This window comes from Tamandua tetradactyla, chromosome 2 (assembly GCF_023851605.1).
Source record: "Tamandua tetradactyla isolate mTamTet1 chromosome 2, mTamTet1.pri, whole genome shotgun sequence".
Taxonomy (NCBI): domain Eukaryota; kingdom Metazoa; phylum Chordata; class Mammalia; order Pilosa; family Myrmecophagidae; genus Tamandua; species Tamandua tetradactyla.
Window position 1 is genome coordinate 80,612,252 of NC_135328.1, and position 18,146 is coordinate 80,630,397.

At 37.5% G+C, this 18,146-nt stretch overlaps 1 protein-coding gene across 18 annotated transcripts in view; it reads left to right on the forward strand.

Moving 5' to 3' along the window:
* Nucleotides 1-18,146, forward strand: part of BNC2 (basonuclin zinc finger protein 2) — a 406,556-nt gene that overhangs the window by 141,904 nt on the left and 246,506 nt on the right. Inside the window, exon 1 of one of the 18 annotated variants that reach the window (XM_077148106.1) lies at nt 1,599-4,535. The exons of the other annotated variants lie outside the window; for them this stretch is intronic. Coding sequence (XP_077004221.1) covers nt 4,533-4,535 — 3 coding nt within the window. The 5' untranslated portion in view covers nt 1,599-4,532. Of the gene's footprint in view, nt 1-1,598; nt 4,536-18,146 lie in introns of those variants that run through there. 18 annotated transcript variants of the gene reach the window in all.

The following is an 18,146-nucleotide window of genomic DNA, read 5'->3' on the forward strand; positions in this document are numbered from 1 at the left end:
ATAAAAATGCCTCCAAGTTTAAAGTACTGTGGTATGTAGTTTAAAGGATTTCAAAGTAGACCTCAGAATGCTTACTCAGTTTTGTCATGTTATTTCTTTATATATAGAAACACTTTCTCCCTTAATATCTTTGAAAATGCCATCTTACTTAAAACACTTTCTTGAAATTAACTCTTCTATTTATTCCAAAATTTTAGCGCCTTCCTTTTGTGTGTTGACAGTGCTTACACCTCCAAAACTTAACTCTGTTAATGCCTTAATTTGGGCAGCAGAAATGATTAACAGAGCCTGTTCTGTCTCTCTCTCTGTCTCCCTCTACCTCAAGGATCATTATGTTAAAAACTAACTAAATTTACATTGTGGAACAATTAGGAAACAATTCCAGGAATTTGATGTTTAATAAAATAGGTTTTTCTTAAGAAAGAAACAGTCCTTCTAATTAGACTCCGATTGTTGAGATGGAATATCAGTTCTTTAGCAGCTCTTCTCCTGGTCTCAACCTCCTCCTCCCCCACCCCCCCCCAATAAAGCTTAACCCTCTCTCCCTTCCTCTTTTTGTACTCTCTGTCCATAAGAACTCTGGTGGCATTGTGTATCCCGTTTAATTACAACCCAGTTGTCAGCAGCTTCTCTTCTGCTGGGTGTGCTGAGGGACTTAAGTAAGTTTCCATAAAGTAAATTCTGATGATGGCAGCTCGGGTTGCTGATTCAAGTTATTCCTTCTCTTCTGTGTCACTTTTGACGGATGGTACCTAATGCAATCAACCACAGGCCAAGAAAGCCTTTTAGTAACTGGACCAGGGGTTTTCCTCCTCTCTTGATCACCCCTTCAGATTTTCACTCCTCCCTGCCACCCCCACCAATACTTCAACGCAAATAGGACAGCGAAAAGAACAACCATACTACTTAGGACAGCCTTCTCCTAAATCTCCCTTTCCCAATGGTAAAGCTGAAGCTGTGCCTCCCTTTGCGTGTGTTTTTGATAAATTTAAGAAGTCAAATCGCTGACACAGATAGATAATCCAAGTGTATAGGGTGAAGAGTTATAAATTAACACATTATTCCCTCTTAATGTGAAATACTTGAGAATGCATTTTCTCAGTCCCCTGACATCTACCCAGTGAGGGCTTGCATTGTACTTTTCAAGTGGCATTGATTTGTTAAAGCGCTGAATTAGCATCTCCGGCCAGCTGCCTTGATCTACTGTTGTGTCGGGGGGCTCCAATTCCTTCTTTCTTTCCCCAGCCAGCCCTACCCCCACCCCCTTATTTTTCCTTGAAACTTCTTTTTCTTTCCCTTCCCTTTTCTTCCAGCTCTTTTCCTGGCTTTTTTCCATTTTGCTGCTACACATCTCATTCTACTTCTTTTTTTTCCCCCTGTGCCTCCTCCCTCCTTGTTGCTTTCTTTTCTTTCTGTCTGGTTTTATACCCATATCATCTCTTTCCTTTTTCCTCACTTTCTCTTTTGTCCACTCCTCTCCTTTACTTTTTCATTTCTTTGCTTCTGTGATTTTGACCTCACTCAGAGGTCTGTTAACTGCACAGGTCAGGGTGGTTGATTTAGCTAACTTTGTGGCTCCAAATGGATACGTGTAGAGATGAATAAATTATCATGTGTGTAGGTTATATGTTTTTGTAATATAAGTTGGTGAGAAAAGACTCACCTCTTTTGCTTTTTTAGAAAATAAAGGTAAATTGCAAAACTTTTAAGCTCATACTTCTAAATGTCATTTAATGCAGTAAAGTTTTATTTTGGTTAGAGCAAGGTAGAAATCACAGATGATTATCATAGATTGGATCATCTCATGTGTATCTGCCAAAATAAGTTAGTATTTCTGCAAAAATGCAGGATTTTAGGACTTTTCACATTTCAATGGATTTATTGATACGAACTGCTTTCTCTAGCAGTTTTATATTGTTCTGATTTCATTTATTTGCATCGGTATAATTTCATATAGAATATTTCATTGTGGTTTTGTAGCATGCTGTGATTCCCTAATGTGTAATACATTACTGTATCATAGCAATGAATAATTAGGTTATAAAAATTGGTTGGCAGTTTGTTTAGAAATAAAATGTGATTAGTTATCACTTCTTTAAGTGAAGGATCCCCTTATTCCAATGGTCTAAGGAAGGAACTGCATTGCTATGGAAAGGTTTCAACGTGTTGCATGTGCAGGATAATCACTTCTTTCTTTCTCTATTTACTGATTCAAGGCACTTTGAGCCACTCTGTTGATTATTTTGACAGAAGCAGAAAAGTGTTCCTGTCTGAATTAAATAGAAATCAACCTCGGTAATTTTAGTCTCATGGTTTCATATACTTTTGTCTTCAGTTTTCCCACTAATAACATCAAAATTGGGATTTGAACATACACAAATTTCTGTTTTATATAGATTAATCCAAGTTTGATTTAAACATTTTCATTTTGCAATGGAAATGATTCTCATAGGTTTTGATAATCTTTGCTTCTTGGGGGTTTAATCCTGCCCCAGTTACATCACCCCTTACAATTAAAATATAATTCCCTTAAAAAAAATTAATTGGCTTTCTTCTCTATATTTAGCATCTTTAGGCTAAGGTGAAAGGATTAGACTGACTTTTTAAGGAATGGTAATGTCTGTTTTAAGAAAAGAAAAAAGTCTTTTAACTAGGGCTTAATACTAATTCCAACTACTAAGGAGACAAAAATTGCACTAAAGAAGACAATTTGGTTTTATTTTAAATGTGCATGTTAAATTGCTTAGAGATCATTATTTTGTGTTATAGGGTATTGTCTTAAATGAAGTAGGATGTTCTTCTGTTACTGGGAGGGGACAAGGCCTTGCTCTAGGAGGCTGGAGCTGAACCGCCTTCTGCAGGGCAGCAGTTCATGGTTTTGTTAAGAAGGAGGGACTTAATTCTTTCTGGAGCTGCCTGTGACTATAACAGAGAGAATGCGTATTAGGAAAAGGTTGAAAGTAAAGTGACCATATGAAAATAGTTAATGATAGGAATGATCAGAAAAAGAAAAGCAAAACAAAACTGGAAGACATACTGTAGTAACAGAGAAGTCGAGGGGTAGGTAAAGGATGTTTGGGGGTTGGGTTATGGTATTTGGCAACTTATGAAAATCTTTCCTGTAATGATCAATTAATTATAAAGGGCCACTTGAGTCTCACGGCCACTTTAGTCTCACAACCACTTTAAAAAAAGAAAGCTTTTAAATGATTTTAAGTTTTCATTTGATGTTCATATGTTTTCCTTGTTTATTAGTTTGTTCATTATGTTAAGGAAGCTAGAGATCTCTTCAGAAATAATCAATAAACCCAGGTATTTTGGTTTAATATTGCTGCTTGTTTATTGTGTGATAATACATGAGCCACATGAGGGTTAAGTGTAGATGTTTTAGTATTTGTCACCTTTGAGTTTTTCTCCCACATTCTCAAGAGAAATTAGAATTATTTCTGTTTTTGTATTTTGTAAGTCTAGATTAAATGTCACTTATATGCAAAAGAACTGGCAGCTTTGATAAGTAGTCCCCAAAGCAAACCATTTTGTCAGTAATCATAACCTAATTATGAATGCAAATGTAAAGTTTGTTTTTTTTTTTTTAAGTCCCAAATCAACCAACAAAGAGTGTGGGGTGGGGAACCACATCGCCATAGAAGTCAGGAGAAAACGTCCCTGCACTCACACATAAGGCTTTCAGTAGTCGCAATAATAATAATAATAAGAAAGAACACTTGGCACCAGCCCAAGTGCCCGTTGAGAGGGAGCAGGCAGTGGCTTGCACAGTGTGTGTGGCTCTGCACAAGTTCCAGGGTGACACATGCCTCACAAGCCGGTCACAATGCGAAGGGTCAGGGGTCATGTTCAAGAGCAGGGTGTTGCTGGATAAGGCTGAGGAAGCAGAGGTGGCCCCTCTGTGCTCCGTGTGTGGGTCTGTATACTCCTTTCCCGTCAACGCTGGCCCAGTGCAGCCAAAAAAGCGGTTCCTTGGCAGGGTTTAATGGCAGGATGATGTAGTCTGTTGTGACTAGTGCATTCCTTTCAGGTTAAACTAGGGAAATGGCATTGTGTTAAAATTCCAAGTCGCATGAATGTTTTATTGCCACAAGTGCATTTAGCCCTCTAGGGGAGTGTGTGTGGCTGTGTGTAGGGGGTGGGGGTGGTGACTTAGCGACTCAGGAACTATCTGAAGAACACTTCCCTTGGAAAATTTTACCCACCAGCATGAAGCTGATTTGCTGTGATGGTCACTTAGAAAGGTTTCGCTTTTTCCTAAACTGTGGCTGTTTAAAGTCTCGCAGTCTGGACAATTAACAGCTGAAGAAAATATGACATGACACACGCAAAGAGTTTGGGAGATAGAGAGGAGGAATGTGCCAGAAAGGAGCTGAGCTGCCTTCTTGTGTAAACTGCCGGGGCGAGGGCTCCCTCCCCTGGCCTCCGTCCCTGTCCCCCCTCCCCACGCCGGGTACTGCTGTCTGCCTGAAGGCCAGGAGTGATTTGTTAACCTTGCACCACTGACTGGGAGGCCACAGCAGCTCATGGTACTGTATGTTACCATTACTACTCCCTCATTCCTGTCCGCTGGCTGTCTTTCCTACTTTTTTTTTTTTTTAAACCGTTTCTCTGTAATAATGGTTTATGTTAGTCAGATGGATACGATTTTGGAAAGCAAAAGGCCCGAGTTTAAAACAAAACAAACTTAAGTGTGGTGCTTGTTTTTTCCCCTTAGCATTCAGAAGGGCTAAACCGAACCATTCTAATCCAGTTGCAGCCAAAGGTTTCCGGTGTGATTTTAAAATCAGGAAACCTGGAAGGGGGCAGTTCAAAAGATGCAGGTCCTCTGGGCTGTGGGTCTTTGTATGGGGACTTTGCTGTGAAACCTCATGAGCACCTACAGGTCTTTAGACTGTTCTGAAATAATATGCATTTTGCAGGTTGTCTCCACCCCGCCTCCACCCTTCTCCAGGAGAAGCTCTAGCAGTCTCTTTCACTATTTCAGCTGTTTCGGGCTTATTTAGGATGTATGTGATTTGACTTTGATTGTAATTGTACGTGTTACATGTAATACTTCGGATATTTTATGATTGCTCCTATTCAAGTTAATTTATAACAGATTAAAATGTGGATATTATGGACTAGCTTTCTGATTAATGCATTATGCGTTTATGATATATCCATGTTCCTGATTTTTTTCCAGTGAAGGGAGAAATATGAATATCTTGGGCTTATCTAAGAAAGATTTCCTGATAGATTTGAGTTTTAGTTTTGAACTGCCTTTCTATTACTCTTCTGTAAATTGTAATGATTTGTTTCTTTTCATGATTTTATCAACTGTCATTTTCCTTAATTCGCACACAGATACACACACACATATATTTTGTGTGCACTTTGATAACTGCCCAGTAGTTACAAGGAAAAACTTTGTAAAGCTGTTAAACAATGATAGTTTCCCATTTGAAATGTTATTCTTAGATAAAAATGTTTTGTAAGAGAAGTTTGACTCACAGATACTTCAGACTACATAGACTACTACTATTTATAACATTTTTAGATACATGATCTGTATATTTTTATAAAAGAATGATTTTGTCAGATAAATTGCCTAAATTTAATCTGATTAGTGCTGTCTTGTATGACGGTTTATTCTTTTTAAACAGATACATTGACATTGTTTAAGGGAAGTCTTAAACCAACAAGCAATCAACTTTATAGCAAAATCAACATATATGTTTAGTCCTGGTACATCAAGTTTTAGATAAATTCATTTGATATTTATCCTTGCATTCTATACTTTGCCCACTTGAATGATTTCTTTTATTTTAAATTTTGTTGGATGTAGTAAAATGATGAGAATTTCTTTTGCTTATTTAAGTTTTTTTAGTTGTAAAAATTTTTAAATGTGATTTTCATTAGACTATAAAAGTTTATGCCAAGACATTTTTTTTGCTTACAACCAATTTTAAAATTAATTATTTCCTAAATCCTAGAGAAATTAATTAACAGTACAAACTAAAAGGTAATCTATCCTCTATATTTAATAGATTATCTAAGAATACATTGGGTACCTTGATCATGGAAGAAGCAATTTTTGATTATAAAATGTGATGATGTGATTGTTTCCAGCTCTTTTCAGTTTGATTTATTAAAAGTCTTTCTTCATCATCCAAGAAGGGAAGAGTTGAATTACTCCAATATCATGTCTCAGTTGTCTTAGGATTTTTTCCTAAAAATCAGATTTTCTTAAAATAGCGCCACTTGTTCTTTCAGTATCTTTCTTTCCCTGTTGTGCCAGGCACTAGTATTTGGCAATAGAGACTTTGTGGGGGTAGACCTGAGTTCATATTCTAGTGACCTTGGGCAAGTCACTTTATCCCTGACCTTGATTTTCTTCATCTTTTAAATGAGGAAAAGGATACTTAGCTTGAGAGTTTGTTAGGTAGATTAAATGAGAGATAGCACTTGTGAAGCTCTGATACATAGTAAATGTTCAGTAAACTACAATTCCCCTCCTTTAAGCTGCACTGTGCAGCCTAAAGATAGACAAGAGGCAAAGTTGGCACATTTTATTGGGTCTTGTTTACCTTTGTATCATCATTTCTATTTATTTGTTTGAATTGAAGCTTTGGCCGTAATATACTCATTAGCACTAAATAGTAGATCTTGAGGCTTGATTTTATAAGTGAAACCCCAGCTTCTGAAAATTCAGTTGTAATTAAGGTCACACTAAAGCCAGTATAGTGTTTACACCTCTCATTAAATTAAAATAGTTAGCAAGTAATGTACATATATATCTGGGCAATATTATATCTTTACATACATTTGTCCATAATGCCTTAAATATAGTTAAGGGCCTGGGAACTATTTATTGAGCAGTATAATGTACTTTTTATGTTGTTTCTTAGTCTAGGATTTTGCTTTTATTTAAAAGTAATTCCATTCTGATACATAGTTTAGGAACATTGTTGTACATGGTCTTTGGTTGTTAGTTTGCCTAACATCTAGTTTCCTTCAGTCGACCTTTGTTTGAATTCATTGCAACTTGAGTAAAGATCTAAAATATCTGTCCTACCAATTAGTTTGGTCTTTACTAAGGGTAAAAGTTTGAGAATTAATAGTAATTTCATGGCTTTCTCTTGCCCACACAATGTACTGGGGTGGTACATTTCCTTATTCATATCTTATGAAGTCATACAGAAAAGATACCCTTATTGTCATTTTAAAGGTCTAAAATTTTGCATATAGTCAGGTAGACCCCAAAGTCCTTGCTTTTTCTTTTGCCACATTCTTCATCTATCTGTAACTAAGGTGAGCAGTTAAAAAAAAAAAAAGGTATGGAACCTGCCCCCACTTCCAAATAATAATAATAATACAGCAATATGTAGAATTGATAAAAATAAGAGCTACTCTGGAAGAAAAGGGGTAGAGCTATAGAGTTCTATCTTTTAGGATGCTGCAAGGTATCCATGGAATACCAGGTTAGAAGGGCTCAGAAAGGGGAGTGTGGCAAAAACCTCAGTTCCTTCTTCTGGGAATTGAAAGTTTTGTTTATCTTGTGCTTAGAGGTGGTATTATGGGAATTAACAGAAATAGCTAATCTGTATAGTTGAAAAGAAAATAATGATTAAGAGAGAAATAATGTGGGCTAAATACCTTTGTAAAAAATTATGGTTTTATTGCATTATAAGGCTTTCACATGGTAATTGTCAGGGCACATAATTTTGTTTATAATTGAAATAATTTTACTGTGGAAAAATTCTGAAAGCATCAAGTCACATTTATATGTTTAATTGAAATCTGTGGCTATAAATGTATACAGACTCTTAACTGAATTTGAAAATATTAGGAAGTTTTTGCATTATATATAATGGCATAGCATATCTGTAAAAGATACATATATATATATGTATCATCTGTACATGCACGTAAATGTAAGAATGGAAAATATGGATAGATTTAACTCTGGAAAAATAATGTCAAAACACACTAAAATAAATTGATGGTAAACAAGTTAATTGACATGGTTGTAAGCTAGGAATTTCAAGCTTAACCCCCTGCTAAATTTTTATTGAGATTTTATGTATACTTCAATAGGAATAAAATTTCTGTTTCGTGAGCATGGTGGAAAGATTCCAGAATTTTGAGCCAGATCTATTTGAGTGTAAACTTATCTCTTCATTATACATCTTTGGAAAAGTTGTTCAATCTCTCTGAACCTTAGATACCTCATTTCTAAAATGGGGCTTATAGGGCGGGCCACGGTGGCTCAGCAGGCAAGAATGCTTGCCTGCCATGCCAGAGGACCCGGGTTCAATTCCCGGTGCCTGCCCATGTAAAAAATAAAAAAATAAAATAAAATAAAATGGGGCTTATAGATGATACCTGTGAAGTCTGACACAGAGAGGTTGAGTTGTGTTGATTGTTGTCTGCAATTTCTTCTTCTGTTGTTCCTGTGTGGTCAGTTTGCAAGATTTAGCATTTTTTTATAGGGTGGCACAGAGTTGTTAATACTTTGTATCTTGTACATACTTTTCAGTTACTGGTTATAAAAATACCTGTTCCAATCCTGCAGAAGTTTATTTTTGAAGAAGAAAATGAGGGGGGAGAGAAACTTCTCTTTCTCACTCACTCTTCGCTGTGAATCAGTCACTGAGCAGCATACTTCTAAAATCTTATGCTGCTTTTGGGTACTTTATGAACCTTTTTATGGTAACCCAGAATAAGGCACTGATTCAATTAATGCATTTCCATCAAGGGACTATTCTGTTAACCTTTCCTTCTTCTAACACAGGCATACATTTGTGAGGGATTTTTTTAATATCTAATACCATGGTTACTACATCGTGTGGGGATGCTGGTTCATAGATGTGCAGGTTATTGATAAGCCTTAAAACAGAACAAAGGAAAAACCAAAACAACAGCAAAACCCAAAACCCACAAAAAATACAAAAATACAAAAACCATCTTCTATATGAGAAACCCAGTGCTTTATATAAAATAAAAAATCGAAGCTCCGCACCCTAATTTTAATTTTTAACAGTTTTAAACATGTTTTACAGCTTTTATAAAAAGAATATTCATTGTGCAGAATTGAACAATTACGAAACTACAAAGAAAGTAAAAGCTAAAGCTATATGAAGTGCCATCACTGAGGAACTGTTTTATTAACCTTTTAGTCACTTCTCTTCACGTACATACAAATGTATGGATCGGTATGAGCCACATAAATAGTTTATACTTTATGTGTATATGACTTCCTTTGTTCTTAGCTCAACTGTATCATCGATTTTGCTTGTTTGTTTGGGTGCATGGTCTGGGAATCGAACCCAGGTCCTCCCGCATGGAAGACGGGCATTCTAACTGCTGAGCTACCCGTGCGCCCTCAGCTATTTCATAGATATATTTTGATATTTGTAAATATACTGTTGTAATTTTTAATGGATTCCTAGTATGCCATTGTACCATAATTTACTTAGTGAATTACTGGTTTGTGGACATTGAGGCTATTGACAGCTCTTTTATAAAGAGTGCTACAGTATGAATGTTCTTATTTGCATTTATGTATTTCCTTAAGGTTAATTCTTGAAAGCGATATTGCTGTGAGGCAAGGGGTAAAATTTTGCACAGTTTAAAAGAGGAGTTGGTAAGCCTTTTCTGTGAAAGGCAAGATAGTAAACATTTTTAAGTGACCAGATGATTTCTGTAACAACTGTTCAACTCTGACTCTGTAGCTCCAAAGAAGCCTTAGGCTCTGTGTAAAAGAATGGGTGTGGCTGGATTCCAATAAAACTTTATTTACAAAAGCAGACAGCAGGGTGGGATGTGGCCTATGGAGGGTAGTTTGCCTTTCCCTAGTTCAAAACAAAGTAGAAACTGTTTGGGAGTGGAAATTTTACCTCCACTGTTATAAGCTGCTTTCACAGTCTCATAGAAATAGGTTTCTATTTGTGGTCATTGTAATGGGCCTGTTACTCTCTTTACTTCTTATCTATATGTGTGTAAATTACTCTTTACAGATATATGTAGACTCATATAAAAGCTGTAAAACATGGTTAAGAATTTATTAAAAGAGATTTTTCATATCTGCCTCTGCTCCACAGCCTAGCAAATTTTAAACTAAGAGCCTGTGTATGCCAGTAATGTTTTATCATTTTACTCAGTGGATTTTCATCCACCTTTATGGATGGGGCAGGGGCAGACTTCATCAGCTGATGAAGTGGTGAGATGTGTATTTTCCACCTCTAGAAGATTGCTTTGGTGGAGTCAGGTTCTAGAGGTATCCTGAAGTAAGCTGGAAGGAAAGTCCAACAAGTGAAACTATCATTTTAGCAAAAACCTATCAGGTCAAACAGGTCAACAGGGTGGCATTGAGTTGTTAGTTACTGAAACTTCACAGTCCAACTTATGCTCACCAGAATGCTGTGTGTAAATAGTAACCCATTTGCATCTTGAGTTTCTATAAAATAATATCATTATCCCCTAACTGCCTTGAAGGCATTATTGAAGATAAAGTAGAATGATAAAATAGTTAAAATCACTCTATTTGTAACATGGGATACCACCAAGAGTTTTAAGGGATTTACTTATGATTTATTTAGCATATATTTGATGTGTGTATATCAGCATGATAGACACTATGAGGGGATTACGAATAAAAATAACTCACTCCTTGCTCCTAAGAGGAAAATAATATATATTTAAAGTTCAGGCTTTAGTGTTGAGGCCTCTAAAGAGGAGCGATTGCATCTAACTGGGGGTATCGGGGAAACTTCGTGGGAGAAGTGGCAGCAAGAAATAACTAGACTTTCAAAAATAGGATTTTCCAAAAAGAGCAGCATTAGAACCATATCAAATCAGGCTAAGCCAAAATCAGCATACAAGAGACATCAAGTAGTGTAATTAGGCTGTCTATTAAGTATTTGTTATAAAGGACCAGGAGAAGACAAAGCTGGAAAGGCAAGTTGAAGCTAGATTGTAGAGGGCCCAGAAGGAAATTTAATTGGTAATTTATGGGGAACTCGAAACATTTTCCAGGAGAAAATGCTTGGCATTTGAGGGATGGTGTATAGAAGCACTAGTTGGTGAGTGTGGGTTGATTAAGTTGGGATTATCACATAGGGGTATTGCAATGACTTAAGCATGCAATAGTTAGAAATGACCTGAAAGGCAAGATTGGGGATACAGTTAGGGGAATTGACAGGGAAGGATGGACAGACTTTCAGAATGTATGTGGTTTGGGGAATAAGGAGAAGGCTTTTAATTATCATCTGTGGTTCTGATTCTGTCAGTTGGATTATGGTGGGAACACTGCAAAATATAGCAAGGCCAGGGGAGAGCTGTAGTAAAGGGGGCAATGGGCTTGTTTGCTTTGCTTGTTTAGCTGAAAATGTTAACAACATAAGTTAGGGATTTCTGTTGGGAACTTGAATTCAGGACTGAAACTCGTGTGAGAGGTAATAGTGGGGAATGGAAGGGAATTTGTCACCCTCCAAAAAAATAAAAGTTTCGGTGACTTGATGTTTTTTACTTGAAAGCAGCATCTTTCCCCTGGTAAATTCATCCTAATTCTTGATCCCCTGCGGAAAGCCAGGGAGGGAACTGGAGGGGAGTTCAAGATGATATGGACTTTAAAGTGCTTTTACTCTAAAGACTCAGTGTGTCTGTCCCCAAAGAAGTTCACTGTTCCCATAAAAGTGGTAGATGACACCTAGGTAGAGGATCGGATCACATTACCAAAAGGTAAGCACGTATAGAGAAAATAGTATTCATAGCATTATTTATCATTAGGTAAGTCGATGGTGTAACAAACTCTTGTCATTATATGAAGCAGCAAATACCAAAAACAAAAAAACAAAAGTGCAAGGCTCACTAGATGTTTTATTGTTTATGAGGCATTCTGTTATATACTGAGCTTCTCTTTTTAGTGTAAAAGCCATTATTTCAGGAGTAAAATATGTTCAGCTTGAAGAAAAAAAACAACACTATTTTGTAAGATCCCCGAGGAAAGCACCCCTTTTGCTTAATCTTCTCACTACTTCCTAAAGAACCTCAGTAACACAGTATGCTACTGATAGGAAAGGCTTATATTATCTTTTTATCCGTCTGATTAGAATTCCACAGCTTTTCGTCTCCCCTAGATCTTAACCTCAGTTGAGATCAGTGTGCTTAGTTTAGTATGGAGGGGTAGGTATCCCACAGAAATCTACATTGTGTGCTCTTGTGCATTTTCTCTTTTTAGACTGGGGCCCTCAGCAGGCTTGGAAAGGGAATTTGTATAGTGTGCAATATGACTTATGTCTGGATTTTGAAAGTTTTTACCATCTGAAATAGCAGGACTGAATTTGCCCTTCCTTTTTGTTTCTTCTCTTAATATTACCTGTGTTCAAACTTTACATGCCAAGGAAACCAAACCACGTGGATTCATTGATCATCTGTGTGCTGTAGTATATATGGGCTTTGGCTGCAGGGTAAAACTGCACTGGTTTTCTTTACAGCTGCATTGGTAGAATTTGTGGCCTTCCTTCAGGAACAGTCTTCATGGTCAGAAGAACTCATGTCATATGGGCTAAAGAGCTAGTTCAGAGGAATTTCTGTCTCTACCCAACCACTATGCGTTAACTCTAGTATTACATGTCCATTGTGTTTTATTTCTTAAACCATGCATGGCTACTTAATTTTTTTCTTGTAATCTTAACAGGTTTACTGTAGGTGGTTCATTGGGTAACTTGAGATATTGAGGTTTGTAAAATATTTTTTCTTATATTTGTTGCATATAACACCTTTTCTTATCTCTGCCATATTTTGTTTCTCAGACCCCCTTTTCTGCTTTCTCATGTGCATTTTTCAATCCCCCTTTTTTCTTCAGTATTGCAAGTGGAAAGAGAGGAAAAAAAGCCTTTTGATTTGTCCCATGGACTCACTTTTGCCTCTGATGAAGATCAAATTAAATATGCCTTTTTTTCTTCCAAAATGAGCTTCTTTCTGAAAATTTGTCACCCCTACAAAAAAATAACAATAATTTCAGTGACTTGATGTTTATTACTTGAAAGCAGCACCTTCCCCTGGTAAATTCATCCTAATTCTTGATCTCCTGTGGAAAGTCAGGGAGGGAATTGGAGGGGAGTTCAAGATGATCTGGACATTAAAGTGCTTTTACTTTTAAGACTCAGTGTCTCTGTCCCCAAATCAGTTCTTTCTAGTGTTTGCACTATGTCTGGAGTTGCCCGTACTGCAGCCCCTGAAGTTGCTTTCTCATTTTGACTTTCCTTCTCTTCTCTCTCTAGCTGCCTCTTTCATGCCTTCTTCTCTCTCTTTCACAGAGTGAGATTTTGGGATAATCTGTTTATATCAGGACTATGCCTTGTTTTTTGTTCCTTCCTTTTCCATCTTTTTTTTTTTTTAAGTCATTTCTTTTCTAAAACTGAATTACAAAGCAGAGGTAGGGTTTGTCATACAGATTCTCTTTTGGTTTTCTGAGTTATCTAGGCTGGTGGCTCTCAAACTTAAATTCTCTCCAGCATAACCTTGTAAAAGCAGGTGGCTGGTTTCTATCCCCAGAGTTCTGTCCTGCGGGAATCAGCCAGGGCCTGAGAATTGTATGGTTCACGCACATTCCCGGGGCAGGGGTAGTGGTGCTTCTGGGCTCAGGACCTAGACCTTCTGGTTTTGTCTATAAGTTAACTGGGGTATCACCCCTCCCCCACCAAATCATTCAGTTTCTACAGATTTCATCTATATTCTCTGAGAAATCCTTAGTTTCCTAATTCATAGGTCAAGCCACTAGTCTGAAAGAGAACTCAGACAAGTTTAATTGTGGAGGTCTTGGTTGGAACGGGAGTGGGTGATAGGTGAGGTGTGCTGCTTCTCTCTGCTCCCCCAGTGAGGACTTTGTCAGTCCCTCTGAACCTAGACAGATCTTGAGAATTTGTAGCACATCATTCTAAGAAGCCTTCTAAACGTTGATTGGAATTGGCCCCCTCATTGACTCTAATTGAATAGCCCTATTTTAGATATATTTTAGTTTTTCCATTTGTATTCCTTTGATACTTGAGAAACTTGCTCACATCTGCCCCAAATGCATTCCCTTGCTGCCTCATACTCAGTTCTCTTCCCTAATGGAAGTGGTATACTGGAATGCCCTTTGTGTGTGTCCGGGGATGTGCCTGGGGGCACATGTAGTGTGCGTACTCCCTGTTAGTTCTTAGGTTCTTCCTTGTGTCATCTCCCTTATCCTTGCATACCCTGTGTAGTAAAATTACTCATTTTGCAGATGTAGAAAAGAAGGCTCTGAGATAGTAAGTAACTTAAACTTTCCAAGGTACTACAGCTGGGATTTAAACAGAGGTCTAACCCCCAAATCAGTGCTTTTTTAACAGTACCCACCTTTTAGGATATTTGGAATTGAACTTTAAAGAGAGAAAAAGTTAGTTGAGCTGGGTGTTTATAAGCATACATGAAATTTCATTTAATGTCAGTTGTCAGACCTGGCAGTATATATGCCCATAAACAGCAACCTGGAGTGTTCAATTTCCAAAATACTGAATTATAAGAATAATTGCAAACCAATTGAAAATAACTTACCTGTGTACTTTCCTTTTTTAACTGTAAAGCCAGTCGATGGCACAGGTACAAAATTACCTCATTCTCATTTTTCTTCATTGTCCAAACTCATATAAAACAAGAATTGTAGAAATAAGCAAACTCTGTCAAATGATAGGACTCTTTCCTCCTAAAATGCTAGCAAAGTAGTTGAGAGAACATTGTCTCAATTTCATTTCTCTCCTTTACCAAATGTTGGGGAACACCATAGCAATAGGCGTCAAGTTTTCTTGTTTAAAAATAAAAAGAATACATGTGGAAATTTCCTCCCCTCTTTACTTGTCTGATACGGGAATTAATAAATATTATGTGTAAAGCCCTTTGAGCTCTCTGTAAGGAAGATTCTGTGTAATTTTAGGATTATTCATGGCCTGTTAGGCTCCTCAGGGTGTCACTAGGGAAGAGAGATTTTTTTCCTTTTATCCCACATTTCACAACATAAAAACAGGATATTTTTGTTGTTGTTTGGGGCTGTGAAAATCTCCTGTAATTGTACCTGCAGAGGTTGCTAGTATTAAAGCCCAGGGCTCTGTTCTCTGGCAGCTCACCCAAGAGCACCAGCTCCGAGGCAGAGGGAGAGTGAACCTAGCTAACAGCTCCCAGTTCTCCTGCAAGGACTGGCAGCTGGCCCCACCCCCGGCATGTCTGTCACCCTGTTGACAGTAGAATCACAGACCAGGTTGATTGCCCCCTTTTCTCATCTCCATCCTGTAGTTCTCTGCCCTGGGGTGACTACAGAAGGGAATCTCTGTTTCCTTCTGACAGCTTCTGCTGTCCTACTCAGTTCTTCTCCCAGAAGGTATCTCCCTTCCTTATAATACTCCTGTTGACTCAACCCTGCTCAATTAACCTGAGTTAATAGAACAGGCCTATTTCTGGCCATTCCGTGATAGAAAAAGGATGGATGCTTTTGAAACACTGATTCCTTTCTCATCAGGCAGTGGTGCTTACCTTCTGAAGCCTCAGGCCCAACAAACTTGGCCCTTTGGAGTCATATCTTGGGAATCCACAGGAGCGAAAAGTTAGGCCTGGAATGTTGCCTTCTAGTTAAATCTTAAAAATCCTAAATTGAAAAATTAAGATATAAGTTAACTGTACTTCCAGCAACCTTTCTCACCTTCCTGTTTTTCATTTTTTGTATTCATTTATACTCTAGCCACGTTCATTTATACTATAGCACTGTTGGGTAATTAATTTTTTCTTTATCTCCTTATTCTCATATGCACTCCTGGCTGACTTATTGTCAAATCTGTTTCACTTAATGGTCTAAATTTTCCTCTTGCTACTTAGCATTTTATAACTCCTGCAATTAGGCTGAAGTTTTCTCTGTGCTTCTCTCTGGCTTGGTGCTTGAACCCAGCCATATCGCTGAGCCCTCTGACGGGACTTTTTTTTCCTGTTTTTTCTCTTTATCTCTCTTTCAAACCAATTTTGTGTATTCATTCTTTTACAGGTTCTTCTTATGTTCAGATAGTTTCCCTCTTTCCTTCAACACTGCTAAGCTGAAGCTACCAAAGCATATATACTTCAGAACTTATCTGGGCTTTTGGCCAGTTTAACTGAAGAGACTTGAACTAACATGGAAGCTTGTTTATTTAGATTGTGACTTTTATAGTGCCTATCAGGCAAATGCCTACCTGAATGTTTAATGTTTAAAAGGAAAACTTTACTTCAAATGGGTCCAGGCTTTGCAAGAAACATCCTTGATTCCATAAGCCCTTTCCTCAATATTTCTCTTGCCAAGTTTTCATTTCTTTGCTTCTCTTTTTCTTTTCTTCTGTCACACTTTCCTTTTGCCCACCCCCACTTCCCCACCCCATGCAGTTTCAGATATTTTGAATGTCGATTCCCTTTTACAGTTTGGCCAACATGGCTGGGGTTTTTTCTGTCTTCATTTCAGAAGTCAGGTCCTGAACGGTCTATGTGATCTCAGTAAACAAAGAGGGTGAGTGTATATCTGAGTGAGTGCGAGGGAGAAAGAGAGAGAGAGAGAGAGAGAGAGAGAGAGAATGTGTGCGTGTCTAGGAAGCGTGCCATATTTCCTCTCTGCCCCACAGAAAATGTGTTTTCTGGAAGCCCTTTTGACACTGAAGTGAATGCCCACTGGCCCTCCCTTGCTGAATTCTACTGAGAGGAGAGAGAGAGGCCTTTATGCTTGTTGTCATATCTTCTGTTTCTGCTGATTATACACAAAGTAAGTTGTAAATAGCTCTCACACACCATGGTTCCTTTGAGGTATGTACAGGAGAGGAGCTATGTCTGCACTCAGCGTCAGCTTACCCTGGGGATTCTAGAGGGTCCCTTTCAAGGTCTCTCACTTCCTGTTACGGCACCAGAAGAATGAAATTTAGATAAGTACTAACCAATTACCTTCCCGTAATTAAATTGGCAGTATAATGCTTAGAAATATTAGCCCATCAGTTTAGTATTCCTCATTGTTATTAAATAATCTTAACTGTTTTGAGATTTTGCTTTTAAAGTTATGGGGAAAAATAAATAAAAAAAAACTACTCAGAGACTTCGTGGAATTCACTGTAGAAATTTTGTCTTTTAGAATGACATTGAAACAGACCTTAAATGCCTGCATGGAGGAAAGTGGATGCGATTTGTGTTCCTCAAAAGTTTGAGTTTTATTTTCCAATGAAAACAGTAGTTTTCATATTATATTTTCTTGTTTTACAGTGGAGCAATAATAAGGAATTAGTTTATTTCTGCTGCTTCTGTCGGTCATCTTTTGATCACTTAGCTGGCTTGCCGCTAAGGCTTCTAAATCAAAAGATGGAATGAGGTGTGACCAGTTATGGACTAATTAGATTATCAACTTATATATCATTTGTATTTCCTTGGTTCATTTTTGATGTATTAGGAAACAGTTAATTTATCTTTCCATTTGAAAAATTTCCCAATCTGATAATTGACGACACTGTTTGTGGTGGACGGGGTGGGGAAAGGGGGTGCCATTAGACTTTGAACCCATTGGTGAACGTGCAGTTTTGTTGTGCAGGTTAATTGTGAATATTTGGATAACAACTTAGAAATACAGCCATTATAGCACTGCCTCCCAGGACAGCAGCAACAAAAGAGGAATCAGATATTTTTCTAGAGCTCTAGTTTCTCTTTAAGTATATATAAAAGCAAATCTTGAAGGGGAATTGCGGTAGGAGATGGGCGAGGGACACCTATCCCAATCCTACATCACCATCTCTGGGGAGGATATGTGGAGAGAGTGGTTGGGATGCATGATAATTCAACATGAAAAGTGACCATTTTCAGTTTGTAGGGTCCAAAATAACAAATTAGCTCTAAAACAAAACAAAACAAAACAAAGTTTGAAATAAGATATTCCAGCAGTTGTTGTGAAGGTAGGAGATTTTGTGGGATTATTATTTTTTGTAATAAAATTAGATTATATGCATTTGGAAATGAACTCTAGAAGTTTAGCTTCAATTTGTGTTTTTGTCTTCTGAGGTGATTAAGATTATTACCTTCTACAAATATAATTGTGGTCAAAGCAGACTTGACTTCTTTGATCGTTTTTTTTCACAGTTTCAAATTGC